General features: G+C 41.1%; 1 protein-coding gene across 7 annotated transcripts in view; it reads right to left on the bottom strand.

The window, feature by feature from the left end:
* Positions 1-19,213, bottom strand: part of LOC102003352 (inositol 1,4,5-trisphosphate receptor type 1) — a gene marked incomplete in the record, with an annotated part of 324,788 nt that overhangs the window by 193,056 nt on the left and 112,519 nt on the right. For all 7 annotated transcript variants that reach the window (XM_013513715.1, XM_013513713.1, XM_013513710.1 and 4 more), the window contains 2 exon segments: positions 1,710-1,796; positions 10,167-10,282. In XM_013513715.1, coding sequence (XP_013369169.1) covers positions 1,710-1,796; positions 10,167-10,282 — 203 coding nt within the window.

Here is a 19,213-nt window from a genome sequence, read left to right on the forward strand (position 1 = left end):
CTATTTTGAGAAAGGGTCTAAGTCACGAAATCATCCAAGCTTGGCAATTTGCGACCTTCTTGGCTCAGTCCCCCAGCGACCTGGGATTACAGGAGTTGACACTGAACTTTGATCCCACCTGGGCCCTTGTATCCATTCTCAGTTGACAGGACATGAGTTAGATAAAAATATTATAGGCAGTCAGACAGCGCCAGGCCCTAGAAGGAGCCAGTGTGGAAGATGGGATACCTTGCAAGTGGGGGGGGTGGGTAGACACCTCCAGCTGGGGGCAAGACCTCAAGACAAAGGATAAAACAAATGCACACACGCACCTCCTTAAGGATAAACATCAGGGATTGATATTCTAAGTAGGTCTCTATCACCATGAGAAAGCCAGGAAGAGTCACTAACTCAACCCCTATAGGAAAAGCCCCTGTTGTGTTTTCTTGTCCGCTGGCTACATGACTAGCTTCCCTATTTGATCCTGATATAATCAATTTTAACTGAGCAAGTACGCTTGCAATCTTATTGGTTGACCATAGTTTTGTACCATCTCATGCCCACCTTACAATTTTCCATTTTTCCCCCCACCTTGGACATGACTCACCTTGTGGTTTTTGCTCTATAAAATCCCTAGGAAAGGCGGGGTCCTTGGCAACCCATTCGGGTCTCCTCTGTCTCTCTCTTGGACAGAAGCTTTCTTTCCTTCAATAAATATATTCTGCTCCTAACCTCCGTTGTTCCTAAAATTCATTCTTTGATTTTAGAAAACACGAACTCGTCCCAGATATCTTTCAGGTTGGGAGTTTCTCTCCTCTGTATCAGGAGGACCAGCAGAACCTACTCCTCAAAAAGCTTTTAGGAGCTGCTTTTGCTATTCTAAAGTTCTCGTGTAAACCCATGCAAACCCAAAAGGTTGCTTTTACCATATTTAAGCAGTTTTTCCATCTTCCTGATTAGTGCCACTCTCTAGCTAACCACCCTAAAAATGAGAAGAAAGTACTTTGGAGTGAGTAAAGTGTACATAGCAAAAACCACCTTTCAAAAAGGGGCATAGTGAAATCAAATAGCCACATGAGACGGCTGCTCAAAAGCTGGTAGATACTCTTTGTGCTTGGTTCAAAGGGGGTCTGGTAACTGGGCAAATGGAGAAGGTGCCTGGGCAACAGGCTTCCTCACAGTTTTCTGCAAAACTGGAATCTTCTGTGGAAGCTGTTGCATAAGCATTAAATACTCTATTAATATGAAATGTATCAAAATGGCACTAAAAGTATAAAAGTAAAAAAGTTCTAAAGGTATAAAATCGTTCTTATTGTCTCTGGTGAACAGTTCTTGAACAGAAGATTCAAGTTACAAGGAAGCCAATTTTCACCACATAGCAAGAACCTTCAAACAATGTAAGTTAAAGCAAAGCTGTAATAAATAGGATTGTTTTAAGGTAGGAAGCTTCCTGCTTGAAATATTTAGACATAAATTATCAGCTACAGGCAGAGCAAGGAGACTCTCACACCAAGAGATGAACCAACTGAACAGCCCAAGGCTTCATCACATATAACAACAAACAGGTTTGGGTTTGGTGCGCTTTTTTTTTGTTTTGTTTTTTGGTAATAAATTGGCTGTTCCCATGGAGTCATGCTGCAAAGGAATTCAAACCCTGTGTCATGTGTTTGCTTTCTGTTTCATTCTTCGTCATGCTTCAGCTCCAGAAGAGAAGAGGTCCCTTGACTTACCTGGATCACATTGCCGTACTGGATTACGGTTCCCAGCAATTTTCTGTTTTCTGTCTCATTCTGCTTCTTTTCCAAGTCTGCAGCGTGCTGTACAGTGAGAAGAAGACTGGTCACACAGAGGAACGTTATATTCCTCTGCAGCAATGCAAAGCAAATGTCACCAGTGAACACAAGAACCACAAAAATAAGCAGAACTCTAAGTACACCCTGAGGCTACGAGAAAAGAGCCAAAGGACGACAAAGCCAATCCACTCCACTTTGCTTTGTTGGCTCTTCTGGATACTTGGAAATAAGTTTTTTCTTATTTACAGAGTTCACGTACATTTTCTTTAGAGACAGACTGGCCAAAATCTTCCATGTTTTTAAAGAAACTAGAGTCAGGGAAGAAGGGAATTTGCATATCCTTTTATGATTCATAAAATTCCTCTTTAAGGTTTGAGAGTAAAACAAGACTGGATTTAAAGGCCGGTTTTGTTGGTTTGTGGTTTTGTGACCTTGAGCCTGTTCTTTAACATGTGTGAGCCTATTTCCTCTTTGTAAAATGAGAATAAAAATGGAACCTACACCTCAAAGAACTCACAATGCATGGTGCCTGGTCATGTAACATATGTGGATTGTTAGTTGTTACTATTAGATATTAAGTATAACTCAATTAACTTTCACAGTAGTTCCTTGAAGCAAAGATTATCATCTCAGTTTTTTAAAAAACTGACACATTAAGCAGCTTGATATAACTAACTGATAATGACATTACAAACCACAAAATCTTGTTTAGCTATTTTCTCTACTTTTGTGTACATTTGAAATTTTACTTCATAAGTTTATCGTTTAATTGTACATTTACTAAGTGGCAAAGATAATACTCAAATCCACATTTGGGTTAGTTCCAAATTTGTAGAGTTACAAAGGAGGCTGGGAAACATTACCAGCCCAAATCTGGCAACCTAGAAAACATGGCAACGCTGACCAGAGAATTCTGGAACAGCCTGCTGGGAACGGCATCAGAAAATCTTTTATTAATTCACCTATGCCACTTTGCACTGTCACCCATCACACTACCACTAACGGGGAGCTCACTGACTCCTAGGCAACCAGCAGACTGTTGTTCCAATCCCTGTCTTCCAATCCTAGACCAGGAGTATGTCCCGCCTGGAACCTGATGGAAGGGAAAATCCTGATGACCAATAATGCACTTCAGAAGCATTTCCAGTATCCTCGTAGAGTGTCTGCTTTCAATGAAGCAAAATGCTTCCCCTTTCCCAGGTGGTACGTCTTCATCTTCACAGGGTCCTTCCGGCCTGGGCCTGGGTCTCCTGTGTACGAACTTTCCACTCTAGTTCAGGTCACTTAATCTCACCAACCCTCATTCAGTATTCTCATCACAAAATGGAGACAGTACAAGCCTTTCAGGGCTACTACGAAGATTAGTGAAAACACATGCCAGAGACATCGTTAAATATTCAGTAATTTAGGGGATGGGTGGTGCTGGGATAGAACCCAGAGCCTCACACATGCTAGGCAAGTGCTCTACCACGCAGCTAGATGCCCATCCCACTGACTAAAACAAGAAAAATTAACTATTATTATTAAAACAAGTTCCTAAAACTAAGAAATGTTCCAAAGATAAAGATTTCAAAGCATGGCCTAAATTAGCGGAGACAAAAATCTTTCAGTTTCCCTCAAATTCAGTATCTACTCCAGCTCTATCTGAAGGGTAGATATTTCTAGAAAGTCATATCCTTTAAGAAAACTGCAAAAAGCAATCACAACCCTAAATAAAACTATTACAAGAGGCGAACGATCTGCATACACTAGTTTGGATAGCTATAGGTTGACTGCACCGTATCAGCTCTTGAGGACGCGGTCCGTTCACAGGTTTCCCTCTCCTTTGGAATCAGGTACAACGCTTCTACCCATAGCTACACAAGGAACCCAGCTGCACTGGCTTCAAGACACACCCAGACATAATGCCAGTGCAGACAACACAGCAACGCTTGGTAGCCACCTGCCCTCGGCACGCTTCTTCATTTTCTGTTACGCTCCATAAACCCACTCCCTTGACTGCCCGCTACTGCTCCCTACCCGTCTCTTGTTCGCCCGCTCTCCATGCCTGTGCTTCACCCCTCCAGAGATCTCTTCAGTACCCACAGGTTCTGTAGTTTTCCAAACAAAACACTGGATCCATCTGGAAGGAAGCTTTATAGACCACAGAGAGTTATTTGTTCTCTCTGCTAAGCAGTGTTCAGCTAATACTGACTAGAAACCTAAGGGGGGAAAAATGTCAAAGGTAGGACAAAACATCAATCAATTCAGTAAAATAAAATCTAACATTTTTTTCCAAAACCAAAAATAATTTAACACTATGCTGTTACAGAATTCTTAACCAGCATTTCTGGATCCAAATGATTTAAATCGTCCCTCTTCAAGAAGGGAAATTCTCACAGACATTCCCTTCACTCTTAAGAATTTCCAGAGGCCTCAGTATGAGACACACTAATCTGTGCTTGCTTTAGCAGCTCACGTACTATAACTGAAATGATACAGACAAGACTAGCATGGGCCTGCATAAGGACACCCAAATTTGTGAAGTAGTCTGTATTTTTTAAAAAGGACGAAGAAGTGGTTTGCGCACGTACTGATTCCCCATGGTGAATGTCTTTATTGCAAACATATACTGATAAAAAGATACACTAATGTAAAATGTTAAGGTCCTAACCATTCTTAGAATAGGTGTGCAAGCAGCAACCTAACGACCATTGTGTAGCTACCAAAGACATACCAAATTAGTCATCAAAGAGTTAACTATTCCACATTAAAGACTAACTTAAAAACAGCAGCTCTAAAGAAATAAGAGCATCTGTCTGAAGACATATAAAAGGTAAAATACACAGAAAACAAGTATGAAAGTAGAGAATAAAACGTAAGTACTTCTCTTCAAGATATTCCTGAATATCTACAATATAGCTACAATCGCTTCTCTGCCTTTTGGCTAAGATAAGTATAACACTCAGTTACAATTCTCTGACAAGCTCAGAATTAAAACTTTTATATCTCTGTTAACAAGTTTAATGATGTCTGAGCCTACACATCACCACTGAATAAACATTAAATGCATTAGCTTATGGACCAATCTAAGAATTCACTTTTCTTATAAATTCTCTTTGTTTAAGGAGAGATGCCTCCAACTCACCTCTTACTAAATGCACAAATGTCAAATGCATTAATCTGAGTTCACACATCTGTCCATAGATAACTCTCTTCATGAAACCAAACTCATTTTTTAGACAAAACAAGATCAGTCATGAATTTTAGGCAAAGGCAGATAAAAAGTAGCAAGGTACACACTATACCTAGGCCCACTGACTAAGGTTGTTTCCACCTTGAAAAAAGCGAGCTCACAGTTTGTCAAACCCTGTAAGCGCATTGTAAGAATGGGCCCTCAGTGTAGCCAGGAGTTGGCATACTTCTTCTGGAAGATCATCTAGCAGTATCCATCAGAAAGTTTTTCAAAGACATAACTTTGACATAGCAATTCTACTTTTAGGAGATTGTCCTGCTTAGATAACCCAGCATGCACACAAGGCCAAAACTTTTTTTCCAAATTAGCAAATATTGTCAGAATCCTAAATATCACTTCCTAGCCCCTCATAAGGACTGGGTATCTAAAATTACAATATTGCCATACAATGGAGTAACTATGTAGCCATTAAAAATGAGAATCGATTTCTATTTATTCAAAACAGTGCGGGGGTGGGGGGCAGGCTAAAGTAAGGGAAAACAGTACGCTCCCATTTATGGTTTAAAATCTCACCAAGGGAGCAGGGCATGCGCCAAAATAAAAACCAAGGTTTTCTTTGAATAATAAGATTCAGGGATCAAATCAGTAAATTTTCTTTCTCCTTTTCCTAGTCATATATATTTGGGAATTCTTGTCCTGTAGTATTCATGTTTCCAGTTTCTTGAAAAATGCCTCATTCTTGCTCTGGCAAGCAGCCTGGATGCTTTTAAAAGCTATTGTATATCTGTTACCTTTTCATTCTTTAAAAGGTCTGATAATTTAAATACCTGTTATTCCTGTCTCTTACATAATGGGCTGAGGATTGTTTTTAATTTCTCAGAAAAAAATCACTCTATGCTATGGTTTCTTTCATTATTATTCATCACTGACATTATCGTGTTTCCTAAACAACATCAAGGTCAATTCATTACAGTTAACTGTTATTTTATTTCAAAAATAGAGAAACCTTTATTGAATTATTATGAAGAGTCACTGAAACAGTAGGGAAAGATTATTTATTTAAGGTCAATAAGCTCGGAAGCACATAATGCAGTATTGAATTAAGGCTTCTAAAAACAACCAACTCCCAAGCCATGCCTTAAAAGACAATAAAGACTTGTCACTTCTCTGGTTCTTTCTAGTTTGTCAAAGCAAGGGCTCAATTCAAGCGATCATTTCTCAGAATCCAAACAATGTTAGGTGCCTGCTTCAAGGTAACAGGAAACTCCTGTTAGGAAACAGTCATCAAGGCTTTTGCAACAAATTATGTGATTTGAAAGTGATAAAAGCTCATTTTGCCAAGAAACTTTCATAAAATCATGACCAACAGTCAAAACCCAGTTGCCCCTGCAGAAAGCATGAACGTACACAGCAACCAGCCACTAGATGTCATTCTCCTTCAAAGCGCTGTATTCTTATCCCAGTCAAAAGGAAGTCAAGTGGTCTAGACAACGAATTCCTTAAATGGCAGTAATTGAAAATAAGCTGACCTTTGACCAGGGTGCTGCACAGAAGTTGACAAAAATAAAAACAAAAAAACCAATGTAGACTGGCCATCAGCCCCCAAAGGCAGGTGGCTGTCCAAAACACAGCATTTTAATGACTGTACTAAAACATGCAGATGACTTGCAGACAACAGAGGCTAACCTTCCAACTAAGCAGGAGACAGAACCTGCGCAGAGCCAGGCACAAATCAGCACTCAGGACCCAAAGGTCATGCCAGTAATTTCAAATCAGGGAAAAGAACTGGTCTGCTTTTACATTTCTATAAACAACAGCATGAAAGCCATGATTCATTTTCATTCTTTCATTAGGATTTTAAAGCACTGGGTCACTGCTAGAATCGAATTTTTTTTCCACTGCACTGCTTTTCACCACTCATTTGCACAAAGGTGCATCAAAAGGAATTGCTAACGAAACGTAAGTATAGATCACAGGTTGCAAATGGGGCTAACACAGCTTGAGGGTGGGCCACTTGGGGCTGGTCCTGAGTATGTTTTAAGCCTTAAATCAACTAATTAATTGAATTAGTTGGCAAATGTTTTTAAAGTTGAGATATCACACATAGAAGCACACATTTTTCTTTCTTTTTTAGTGCTGGGAATGGAGCCCAGGTCCTGGTGCACACTAGGCCAAGTGTTATACTCACAGTCTCCTGGACTTTTATCTTCTCTTCACATAGCAGAATATGGCGGTGTAGCACTCTACCCACCCTCCCACACAGTCACGGCAGGGCCTAGAGGTACCCCTGCAGACTGGCACACATGCACACTCCACTTGGGAACAACGTCTACCAAACCCCTTCATTCTTGTGGGCTTCCTGCTTGGCTAAGAGCAATATGAATCTGCAACCCTGATGTAAAAAAGCGTAGGAGAATTGGGAAGCACTAGTAAGATCTCATTGAACGAACAATTTTTATACCAAAGAAGCAAGGCAGGACCCTTCCACCAAGATAACCCCCAGGCATGTGCAGTGATCAGCTCCTTCCTGGGAGACCCACAGGACTGAGCAACCTCCCCACCCATTCAGTGAGAAGTCCATGTTCTGACCACAGATTTCAGGGAGGTTATGGATTGGCTGACAAGTGGAAGACGCGGAGGGGGCTGGTGACGTTTAGTAGCGAGGAGGAGCCATGTTGGACTTGCTGGACTTCCTGTGAGATGCCTGTTTCAGTTCAGTATGAGGAACTGTCACTCACTGCATCCAATTTTATGGCTCACTGGACATTCACACAGGTTAAAAGACACCTCTAACTATCTGAATCTAGCTCCTCACTCCATTCTGCATTATCAGTGAAAGCAGGGTTTTGTTAGGGCCATTATTATCACATTTTTCAAAAGCACAAGGACTGTAAATGAAGGGACGAGTACAGTTTGCATCCTTTGTAACATTTTCCAGGGCTGCTGGCCATCTGGGAAAATGACAGCAGGCTTGTTGTTCCACTAGTCCTATATTCACACCTCCTTCATGAGGTTTTTACAAAGAGGTACAAGCACCGATCCTCTTGAGGCTTTTCAAGCAGTTGCCCCTATGCATGAACTTACATATATATAATATTTGCTAGGAAGAAGGACCGGTTTGTGGTGACTAAGATTGTCATTATTGTAATAATGATGCCATTCTTGAAGTCTCTGAAGTCTAAGCTCCAGGTCTTTGCTCCCATTGTCTGTTACTTTCTGTTTCTTCCTCTGCCTCCTACAGGTAGGCTTCCATGTCACTTGCTCTTCCTCCGGGAAGCCTCCCTCAACACTGTATCACCTCCTCTTACCCAGCAAAGACAGATTCTGGCACTTTTCTCTGAGCTCCCAGCCTTGGGTTGTCCGTCCTCACATACAGCACTTATGACACTATCATCACCTCTTTGTTCTGAATTGCTAGGAAGCTCAGGGGATTAAGATCTGTCACTATTCTATCATTAGCACCTAGCACAGTGCTCAGCAGCAAATGCTTCTTAAATGCCCGCCCTGTGCTTGACACTATTCCTGCAGCTGTGGATACCCTGGTGAACAGGAGATGATGTCCCTGATCTTGCAGAGCTGTCTTTCTAATAAGTGACAGATAATTAAAGAAATTACTAACCATAATTGCAGAATACTATCGGTGATGAGCAATAAATAAACAGATCTGTGATGGAAGGAAAATAAGCAAGATATCTCCTCGATGAGTGGGTGGGGGAAGACCGTGCTGACAAGACAGGTAGCCTGACACGTGATGGATGCAAAGGTCCTAGCTTAGGAAGACCAACAGTAGGACGTTCCACTTAGGCAAAATGGTGAATGCCAACTTCACGAGACTGGTGTGAGCTGGAGACACTCAAAAAATAAAGTGAAACAAAATGAACTCAAGCCCCTCTGGCTGGAGTGCAGTTCAAAAGCTTTAGAGGGAAAAGTAGGGTTAAGGCATGTGTGATCTTGGAGATAAAAGCTAAAAGTCTGGATTCATTTTAGGTGCAATGAGAGATTGCTTGTGCATTCTTACACAGGCTATTGGGCCACTGAGGTTACAAACCTAATCCTCTTTGTACCTGAAGCACCCTCATCTGCAACAGTACATGCTGAATGATGAAACGATTCCATTCACAGGATCCCTACTTTACCAAACGCAGCTGGTTATGACACTGCCACATGTAAGTCTAAAACACAGCAGGCTTAGCTGGGTGACTGCGTGAGCTCCTCAGTGCTCATGGACACTCTAGGTCCTCAACAGCCACCACTGAGCACCAAGAGGCATCACTGTCTACTTAGTCAACCAACTGAGTGCCTAGTACTTGCCACACTCCATTGTAGGCAACAGAAATACAGCGACAAGCAAACTGGACACACACTTCAGCCCTCTTGTAGCTTACATTCTAGCTGAGGCAGGAAAGGGAGGCAGCCAAAAAAGAAAACTGATTGGAAAGTTTGTAAGCGACATGGAAAAAAAAAAAAACCAAAGCAGGATGAGGGTAGGAATTAGATAGCAATTTCAATAATCCTACACTGAACATATACCATGTCCTCTTTCTAAACATCATAAAAAAAGTTCCACATAGGTCAACCTCCAAGTACAGGCACTAAAGGAAGTGTCGTCACTGAATTGGAGAAACAGACTCAGAGAGCCTCAGAAACTTGCTAATGGTCACACAATGTCATCAGTGGAACAAGCATATATTTTACACGTCAAATAACAGGATAAACAAAATGATAATAGACAAAACTTATTAAGCATTTATGATGCAGTAGCCACTGTTCGTGGGCCTATACAGGCCTTTTCCATCATGTACCTCTCACAACTTGCTCTTGAGGTGGATATTACTAATGTCCCCATTTGATAGGTAGGTTATAGCATTAGAAAACAGCTATACAACTTGCAAGAGATTACTAGCTAACGAGCAGGACAGCTAGGATTCAGTTCTAGGCAGTCATCTCCAAGAGCTAATGCTCATACCACTATCCTGCCCAAAGCCACCTCTGAAAAGGAATGGTGAGAAAAGAGAAACTTCTGGGCATGTCAAGAGGGCTAAGACCCATCTCTCCTTAAGAGTCCTCTCCCTTACACTTGTACGAAAGAAGGGAAGAAAGCCACTAGCGGGAGTTAGAGGGCTGCATAACCAATCCCATAGTCAGTCCACCACTCTCAGAACACCCCCACACGAGCACTCCTGGCCGCTCATCACCAACAGCCCCTCCACCATACGTACGTGCAGTTTGTTGAGTAGCACTGCGTCTGTTGTGCTGTTGGCCCCCGGCTTAGCAGCTTTCCAGAACTGCTTCTGGGCAGAGTATCGGTTCATAGGACATAGCTTAAAGAGGCAGTCTAGAAGTGAAAGCAAACAAACAAAAACTGTCACTGAGAATGCACGTACATGCGACCTACGGGAAAATGATTTCCACTTTCATTCACATAAGGTATTTAAATTGCACTATACATAAGGGATGGTACAGAACCCTTTTATAAGCCTCTGTTTTTTAGTTTAATTCTCACTGCCACTATGTGCCATTACAATGAGGAAACTGAAGCTTACAGAGAGTCAACTGGCTTTTGTCACCCAGGTAGGTTCTGGCAGAGAGGAGACTCAGTGTTCAATCCAGTGCCTTTAATATTTTCCCACAGTGCTCTGCTTCACTTCATGGTAGACATATTTAAGGTCAAATAGTCCTCACTGTGTACAAAAATACAAACCAGGATTTCTTTCCACAAACCCACATCTCTTTAGCTCACAGAAATTTTAAAAATGTAATGAGACAGCCTGAATCTGGCTTATTTGGAGGTACTCCTAGGGCAGTAGTCTCTCAAGTGTTGTGCAAGATGCCCCTCTGGGGCATAGCAAGAAAATTCCTGTGCTTGCACTGAGACAGTGCGTCCCCGACCCGCTCCTTATCAGGGCGCCGTGACGGCCTTCCAGTGAGTGTGCCTGGGCTCGTGTGGCTTTGCACACTGTCTACGGCACATAATCAACACTGCAACATGGCCAAACAGCTTTCAAAGATTTCGGCAAAGAAAGTGAAATATCAAAGATTGTGGTAGTTCGGTTCCAGTAAGCAAATAAAGGGCAGAACCGACCCTTCTCTTGTCAGGCACTATAAGGTAAGGATAACGATGATTGAATCAGATCTGAAACGAAGTCATCATAAGATTTAAAAATAACACACAAAAATTTACAATACTGGCTTTAATGCTGAGCCTTACCCTAAAGCATACACAAACACTGAAGTATTAATGATAGTATGAGGTGATTATTATTAACATATATGACATTACTGTTCAATCTTCATGTTTTTTATGAAACTGTCCTGATTGGTTTATAGTTTATACAATATATTAGTACAGCAATACAAGTATATAACTCTAAATATATATATATAGAAACACAAGTATATAACTCTAAATATATATATATAGAAACACAGTCCAGTGGCTAGGGGTATATTTACCGAACATTTTTGATGAGGATAAACCATCAAAAAAGCTCAGAGGAGGTGGGTGCCATGGAGCCAGCGCTGAGGGAGGGTGAAACCGCAGGATCGCAAGTTTCAGTCTTGGCTGGACAACTTAGGGAGACCCTGTCTCCAAATAAAAAAAGGGCTGGGGATGTACCTCAGTGGTACAGTGTGCCTGGGTTCAATACCCAGTACATCCTTAAAAAAAAAAAAAGTAAGTAAGTATGTTCGGGGAGCCAGGAGTGGTGGTGCACACCTGTAATCCTAGCTACCCTGAAGCTAACGCTGGAAGATAGCAATTTGAAGCGTAGAGCAATGTCTCATCCCTTCCCTGCCCACCCAAAAACCCAAAAAGTTCGAGGACTGAGGATGTGGCTCAATGGAAGACAACATGCTTAGTATGCACAAGGCCCTCAGTTCAATCTCCAGCACTGCACACGTACACCAGAAATAATTCTCCCAGCAAGCTAATATTTAAAGTTGACATTCAAATGCATAAACACTAGTCTTTACTTTAGATCACTCTTTCTTTCAGTCTGGACCAATGAATTAACTGTCACATACTGCATTCACAAGTACCTGACTTTGTTCAGAAAAAAAAAAAATTAATTATAGAAGCAAAAGGTACATTCTTCATTTCTGTAATCTCTTTCATCAATTCAGTATTTCTATCTAATCACAGGCAATTAGAAGGTAAATATAGGAACACTGATTTTTTTCAAGACTCTGATCCAGCTACTAAAAGTAATTTTCATCGCATATGAAAGAAACTAAGTCTTTCAGAGAACAAAGAGTGAAACAGGAAACCAGCTTAAAAGATGAAGCTGCTCTCCCTGCCTCCTATAAAAGGCACAGATCATGGTCATTTGCTGTACCAGTGGCAACTTAAATGACATCACCGCAAGAGACAGTTTCTCTAGCTGCCTGATGCATGTGAACTCTCCACTTATTTCCTGAAGAATTACACAACCATGGAACTACTGGCCAGAATTAAATGTCCTATCTTGACACAGGAATCTAGGCTGGGCCAAGATGATTTCCTTAACCATATAACTTTGTTCAGTTTGGTTTAGTTTGGTTTTTTGAGACAGAGTCTCACTACATAGTGGACACTGCCCTTAAACTCAACAGGCAGCCCTGGCTAGCCTCAAACTCATGGCGCTCCTCCTGCCTCAGCTTCACAAGGGCTGGGATTTCAGGTGCTCAATTACCATGCCCAGCTATATGATTTTTTAAAAAAGCATTCAAAATGCTTGTCACCAGCATTAACTTTTCATATACTTACTTTATGGAACAAATGGGGTTAACAATCTTAACTTTCATCAGTAATAAGACAAAGAGGACAAAATGACCTACTTTTTTCCTCTAATATGTTTCATATACTGATAGCTAAATGTATTAATTCCTCCCAAAATGATTCAAGTTGATGTACAGAACAATCAGGCTAGATCTACAACGTTGAGCTGTGACACGCAGTGAGGGGCACCATTTCACAATTGTGTATATTACTACCAAACAGGCCCCTCACTTAAACAAATGGGCTACCTCACAGGGCCAAAACTTCAGGTAACTTCACATTCAACTGAAGTGACAGTGTGAATTAAGCACTGTCAATCCAACCAAAGCCTTGTTATAGCTTCCACACCAACTGTTTCCCTTGGACAAACAAAGCACTGCATTGGATGAAGTGTATTTACAACCAACTGTCTATGTAAATATAAGAGATGCTAACATACTAGTAACAGAACCAAATTAGCCTTGCTGATTTTGCCCTGTCTTCCTGGTTGCTTAGCAACTGATTCAAAGTGAAAATTAAGCAATTCAAATGTAAAGCTAAAGTAACTTTCTGAAATTCTGCAGTTCAGCAACTCCATATTACCCTTTGCTATTTGTATGGAATGGCAGTACGAAATTAAAGTTTTGCTGGGCCCTAATACTTTTTTAAGTATAGAAACATACAAATACAGGAAATCCAGTAGAAGAAAAAATACACACACACACACACACACACACACACACAGAAGGAAGCATATGTGTGTGTTTTGTGTGCGAACATGTGCGCACACATTTGCACACACACCATGGTTTGGGTTCATCCCAAAGAAATGCCACACAGGAAATCTTGTGTGACATGTGATTTTGGGCCTTTGAGGAATCAGCTAAGCTTTCAAAACTTACTTGGGAAAATTCTAAAACTTTAACATATGCCACATTAAACTAGCAAAAGAGAATTTAGGTGACTAGAGAGGCTGGGTAAAATGTTAAAGGGCTACAAACCACAAGGAACAGGCCATGTGTGATCCTTGACTGTTTAAATGATACCCCTGCCCTGGTTATAGGGAGAATACTTAACTAGAGGACGAGTTAACTATCAAATTGGAACCTGTGCACAGTTAAGAGAAGACGGGGACAAGAGAAGCCTTCGTGTTTTCCTCAAGCATTCTAGGATGCAGGAAGACAAAGGCCAGAGCCAGCAATATGAGCAAACCTTCACGAGAATCCCTGTTAAGAGACTAAAACAGAAAATTAACATAGCAAAAAGTGAAACTCCTCTGTGTCAACATCATCCTCCACGTCTCTGTAACTCTGCACTCTTGAATCAGGGTTCCTGAAGCAAGAACTCAAGGCTAGGGATAGCGCAGGAGCTGAATACAAGTTCTGAATTACTCACAGGGCTCCAGAAACAATGGCAGAGAGGCCTCCTGAAGCTACTCCATGATCTCAGCTTACAGGAGTGTTCACAGACTGAACTACTGTTTACTGAAGTGCCTAGTGTGTGGGGGTTCGGTGCTAGACAATGAAAATAGAACCGTAAACCCGGTGCACGAGTTTCTTAATACAATCCTGGAGACAGACCCTAGTCAAATAAACAAGCTGAATCACAGCAAATTAAAAGTACCATGGAGGAAAAAACTGTCTTTGGACACAGTACGGCTAGAGTAGAGAAATCAGTGCTCCACACAAGGGGATCAGGAAAGGCATCTCAAAGACTATGGAATCTGAACAGAGAGCTGAAAAATGGGGAAAAAAAGAACCAGCACCGATGAGAAATCTGGGGGCACAGCCTTGAAGACAGAGAAAATAGCAAGTAAGTAAAAAGCCCCTGAGTGGGAGAAAAATATCTTGACAATGTTAAAAGACTAGAAAAGAGGATGTGAAGAATAGTAGGCAAAAGCTGTGGCTGGAGAGGCAAGCAGAGGCTGCATCGTGCAGGCCTACGTGGGCCTGGTGAAACAGTTGATTCATTTCAAAAGCAGTGGGAAGCCACTCGGCCTGTAAGCAAAGCGAGACCTTGGCCTGGCTTTTGTTTCCAAGGGAGCTTTTTACCGATGATGATGCCTACCAAGAAAGTGAAGGTTGAGGAGACACAAGTCTGGGCAAGAGGAGCACAAGTCCGTAACTATTTTGGCTATTCATATCTTGAGTTGCTTGTGTGACATTCAGGACAACAGGCTGAACAATGAGTGGGACAACCACCAACTAGCAGGTTAAAAACTCAGAACAGTCAGTTATTAATGGACGCCAGGATCAGGATGACAACAGCAGATGAAAAAGAATAGGGAACTGGAGAGTACAGCACAGTCAGGAAACAGAAAGTATTACAAATGCAATGCATCACAATACAGTCCATCCGGGACTGGAAGAGCCCAGCCTCCCTACCCAAATCTAAAAATTATGCTCTTTTAAGGTTTACAAAAGCTTAAATGAGGTTAAAAGTTCTCATAGGGCAGAATAAAGACCATTCTCTCTTTCTCCACCTCCTGCCAGATACTCAATTCTATCCAAATCCATCTTTCCAGGTTTCAATAAAAGATGTAAGGAGGTTAGGGAGTAGAATTTGACAGATGAGGCAAAGTAAAGCCTGTGTTCCTGCAGAGGAGAACCAATGAGAAGCAAGCTGATTTGGGTGGCAGAACCCCAGAAAGACTTGGAACTGGAGGCTATGGGCATCAAGAGTGGGAGGACTGGGGTAAAAAGCCCATAATTAACAGTAGACTGAAAACATATAGAAAAGGTAGTTAGACCCTCGCGTCTGCCCACCCCATATAGTCAAGATGACTATCCATTATCCATCTAGAGGCACTGCCTATCTGAAGAAAACTGATGACAGAGAACCTATGAAGCTGCAGGTACCAAGTACGAACAAGGCATACAGGACTGGGGACCGGGAACTGGAACTACCAATACATGGGTTCAACACAAATGTACACACGGGATGGCCAGATGCACAAGCTCCACCCCAGCCAGCCTCCTCTCCACTCGCTGGGTCCCTGGAGCAGGGTTTGCAAACCATGGCAACAGGCCAGTTGCAGTCCACTGTAGCCTGACTGCATATGGCTCCCAAGCTAAGAATGATGCTGTTCACATTTTCAAATAGTTGGAGAAAAAAAGGACAATAAGACTTTAGGACATGTGGAATGACATGAAATTCAAGTTTCAGTGTCCATTAAGAAAATTATGAATATCACAATAAAAAATTGTACCTCTGGTTTATTTTATTTTTTTTAGGATGTGTTTGCAGTGCAAGATGTTTTCATTAATCTTAGGGAGTGGATAACATGTACTTAACATATCTTGATTCTTTTCATTCCCCTCCCCCTCCCCACCACCTATCTCTTCGGTCTCTAGATCTTCTTTCCCTATTTCATCATTATTGCTCTTATTATTATTTACTTGAATTCGCAACACGTAATGATTTTATTGTGGGTAGTTGCTGCACGTACACAATACACACCTTAAATCCTTTTATGTCCCCACCCCCGCTTCCTTCCCCTACCATTAATCTCTTGGCCCCCTTCTATTTGCAAAAGACCTTCCTGTTTCCTTTTATCAATTTTCTACTTTACTCTTTACTTGTACTTTGGATTATTCAAATGAGAGAAATCACATGGTACTTAAAATGTATATCTGATTTGTTTCACTTAACATTATGTTTTCAAGGTATATCTATTTTCCTAAAAATGTCTTGAAATTTATCCCTCTTTATAGCCAAGTAGTATTTCATTATGCACACTGTAGATACCACATTTTCTTTATCCATTCATTTGTTGATGGACACTTGTGCTGTTTCCAGGATTTAGCATTTATAAGTTCTGCTAGTGTAAACATGGGTATGCATGTATCACTGTAATATGACATCTTTAGCTCTTTTGGGAAGATACCTAGAAAATGAACAGCTGGGTCAAATGGAATTCCTATTTTTAGTTTTTTGAGAAATCTCCATACAATTTCCATACTAGTTGAATTAGTTTATATTCCCACCAACAACGTAGAACAGTTACTTCTTTACTGCAGCCACACCAGCATTTGTCATTATGATTTCTTGATGACTGCCATTCTTTCTGGCATAAGATGAAATCTTAGTGTTGTTTTAACCCCCATTTCTTGGTTGGCCAGCGATGTTGAATATTTTTTCACATATTTATTGGCTAGTTGTACTTCCTCTAAGAAATATCTGTTCATTTCGATTGCCTATTTTTTGAATGGATTGTTTATTTTGGAGGGTCTAACTTTTTGAGTTATTTATATATTCTAGATATTAGTTTTCTGTTAAAGGAATAACTGGCAAAATTTTTTCCCATTCTGTAAAAATTTTTGGTTTTTTTGTTGTTGTTGTTGTTGAGATAGTATCTCACTATGTAATCTAGGCTGGCCTCGAACACACTGTGATGCTCCTGCCTTAGCCACCCAAGAGCGGGGATTATAAGTGTACACTACCACACTTGGCTCTGTAAAAAACATATTTTGTGGAAACATTTTCTATCTTGTTACATTATCTCAATTTTGCCTCTTTGGCTGCAAGGCTTGAAATATTTCATGTCTCATCCTTTATAAGAAATATCAGATGGCCCTTGACCTACAGTATCCTTCTGAAAAGACATGTAAAGGCCCCACAGAAGTGTCCTATGTGAGCGATCCCTATAAGAAAGATCACTTTAGAGTTACGCTCACCACTCCACAAGCCCTACACGCTGATGTTCCATCAGCTTCTTAGGGCTTTACTCTTAAATCTGAATGGGAAGCAGGATCAACAGACACGTGATTAGCAACATTACAGACAGATACTAGATAATCACTGATACAAAGAAGAGAGGCAATACAAAGAGCAGAATTGCTATGAGAAAAAGTGACAACAAAAAATATAACTGAGGTCCTCAGAGGTAAGACTGGAAATTCTCACAAGAAATAACATGTATGGCAACTTAAAATGTGACAAAATAAGAACTCTGAAAAATTTAAACTGCGATGACTAAAAATTTTTAATGTTTAACTATTGAAAAACAACTATTGAAATAACTGTTGAAAAACAAGCTGAGAAACTTTCCTAGAAAATTAAAACAGAGAAAAGGAAGCTGAAGAAAAGGAAAGAGGAAAAGGAGTGACAAGAGAAGCAGGCAGGAGGGTGGTAGGGGACAAGGGAGGAAGGGAAGGAAGGAGGGGGAAAAGGAAGAAGGGAGGGAAAGGGAGATGGGAAAATGAGAGGGGAAAAAAGGAAGTTGTTATGATTTGTGTCTAGATATCCCCCCCAAAGCCTCATGCAGTCATAGGGGGTGCTTTTCGGAAGTGGCTGGGTCTAGGGTGTGTGATCTGGGATTAAAGATGCCACACTCTGGGTGTGGGTGGCATCAAGCTGTAGGCTTACCGATCTTATAGCCTGGGTAGACCATAAAGGCAGCTTCTGCTGTTCCACTGCTGCTTGCTCGGTGCTTCCCTACTTTGCTACTGCTCTGCCTCCTGCCTGCACCTTTTCTCTCTGCGCTGCCCCTCTGCCATGCCACTCTGACTATGGACTGAAACCTCTATAAACTCTGAGTCAAATAAACTTTTCCTCCTTTTAGTTTGGGTGTTGGGTGTTTTTGTCTCCACAATGAAAAAAGGAACTAAGAAGGGAAGAATAGGAAAAGAATTAACAGATTAATCCACAGGTCCAACACCTACAAAAAATTTCAGACAGAAATATTGAAGGTGTAGAAATTATCAAAGAAATTTCCTAGAACTGAAGGAGGTGATTCTCCAGGTTGAAAAAAAAAAACCAGCATCTCATCAGCATAAGATAAGCCTTTTTTGGCCCCACACACCTGACTGTAAAATTTCAAACTAATGGGGATAAAGAAATCCTCATGGCTTCTAGCAAGGAGAAATAAGTTCCGAACAAAAGATCAGGAAACAGAGTAACATTGGACATCTCATAACAACTCTGGAAGCTCAAATACAATGGAACAGTGCCTTCAAAACACCCACCAAAAAAATTCTCAAACTAGAATTCTGAGCTGTATTTTCAACAAGGTACAAGAGTAGAATAAAGTCATCTCAAATTAGGAAGTTGTTGGAAGTTGTAACATAGACAGAATATTTTTAACAGTGGTTTGGTCATCAAAGAGGTTGCCCTGGTCCAGCTCTCGTTCTGTGGCAGAGACAGGATGTTTAGCTTTGGTCATTGGTGTCATGAACAGATGTGGTGAAGAAGCCTCACAATGATACTGTGAGGGCCTGTCACAGCTAAACCTGAAACAGAGAAAAGGGCCAGAGCAGAATACAGAGGCGAGGACAGGAGAGACAAGCTGCCTCATGCACTACCACACAGACAACATTCTGAGGTTTTCACAGAGACAGAAGAGTCAGTAAATACCACAAAACAACTACATACTGTGTTTGCAATTCGGTTACAACCAGAATCAGGGAATGAATTTTACAATCAGAATCGTGAAAAGAACTAAGTCCGTGAACCAAGGTAGCACTGTACTCAAAGAAAAAGATGACTATAACTCAGGGGAGATAACAAAAATATTAACGCCTAGTTCTCAAT

Source organism: Chinchilla lanigera, unplaced genomic scaffold, assembly GCF_000276665.1.
Source record: "Chinchilla lanigera isolate Chin_1 unplaced genomic scaffold, ChiLan1.0 scaffold00020, whole genome shotgun sequence".
Taxonomy (NCBI): Eukaryota; Metazoa; Chordata; class Mammalia; order Rodentia; family Chinchillidae; genus Chinchilla; species Chinchilla lanigera.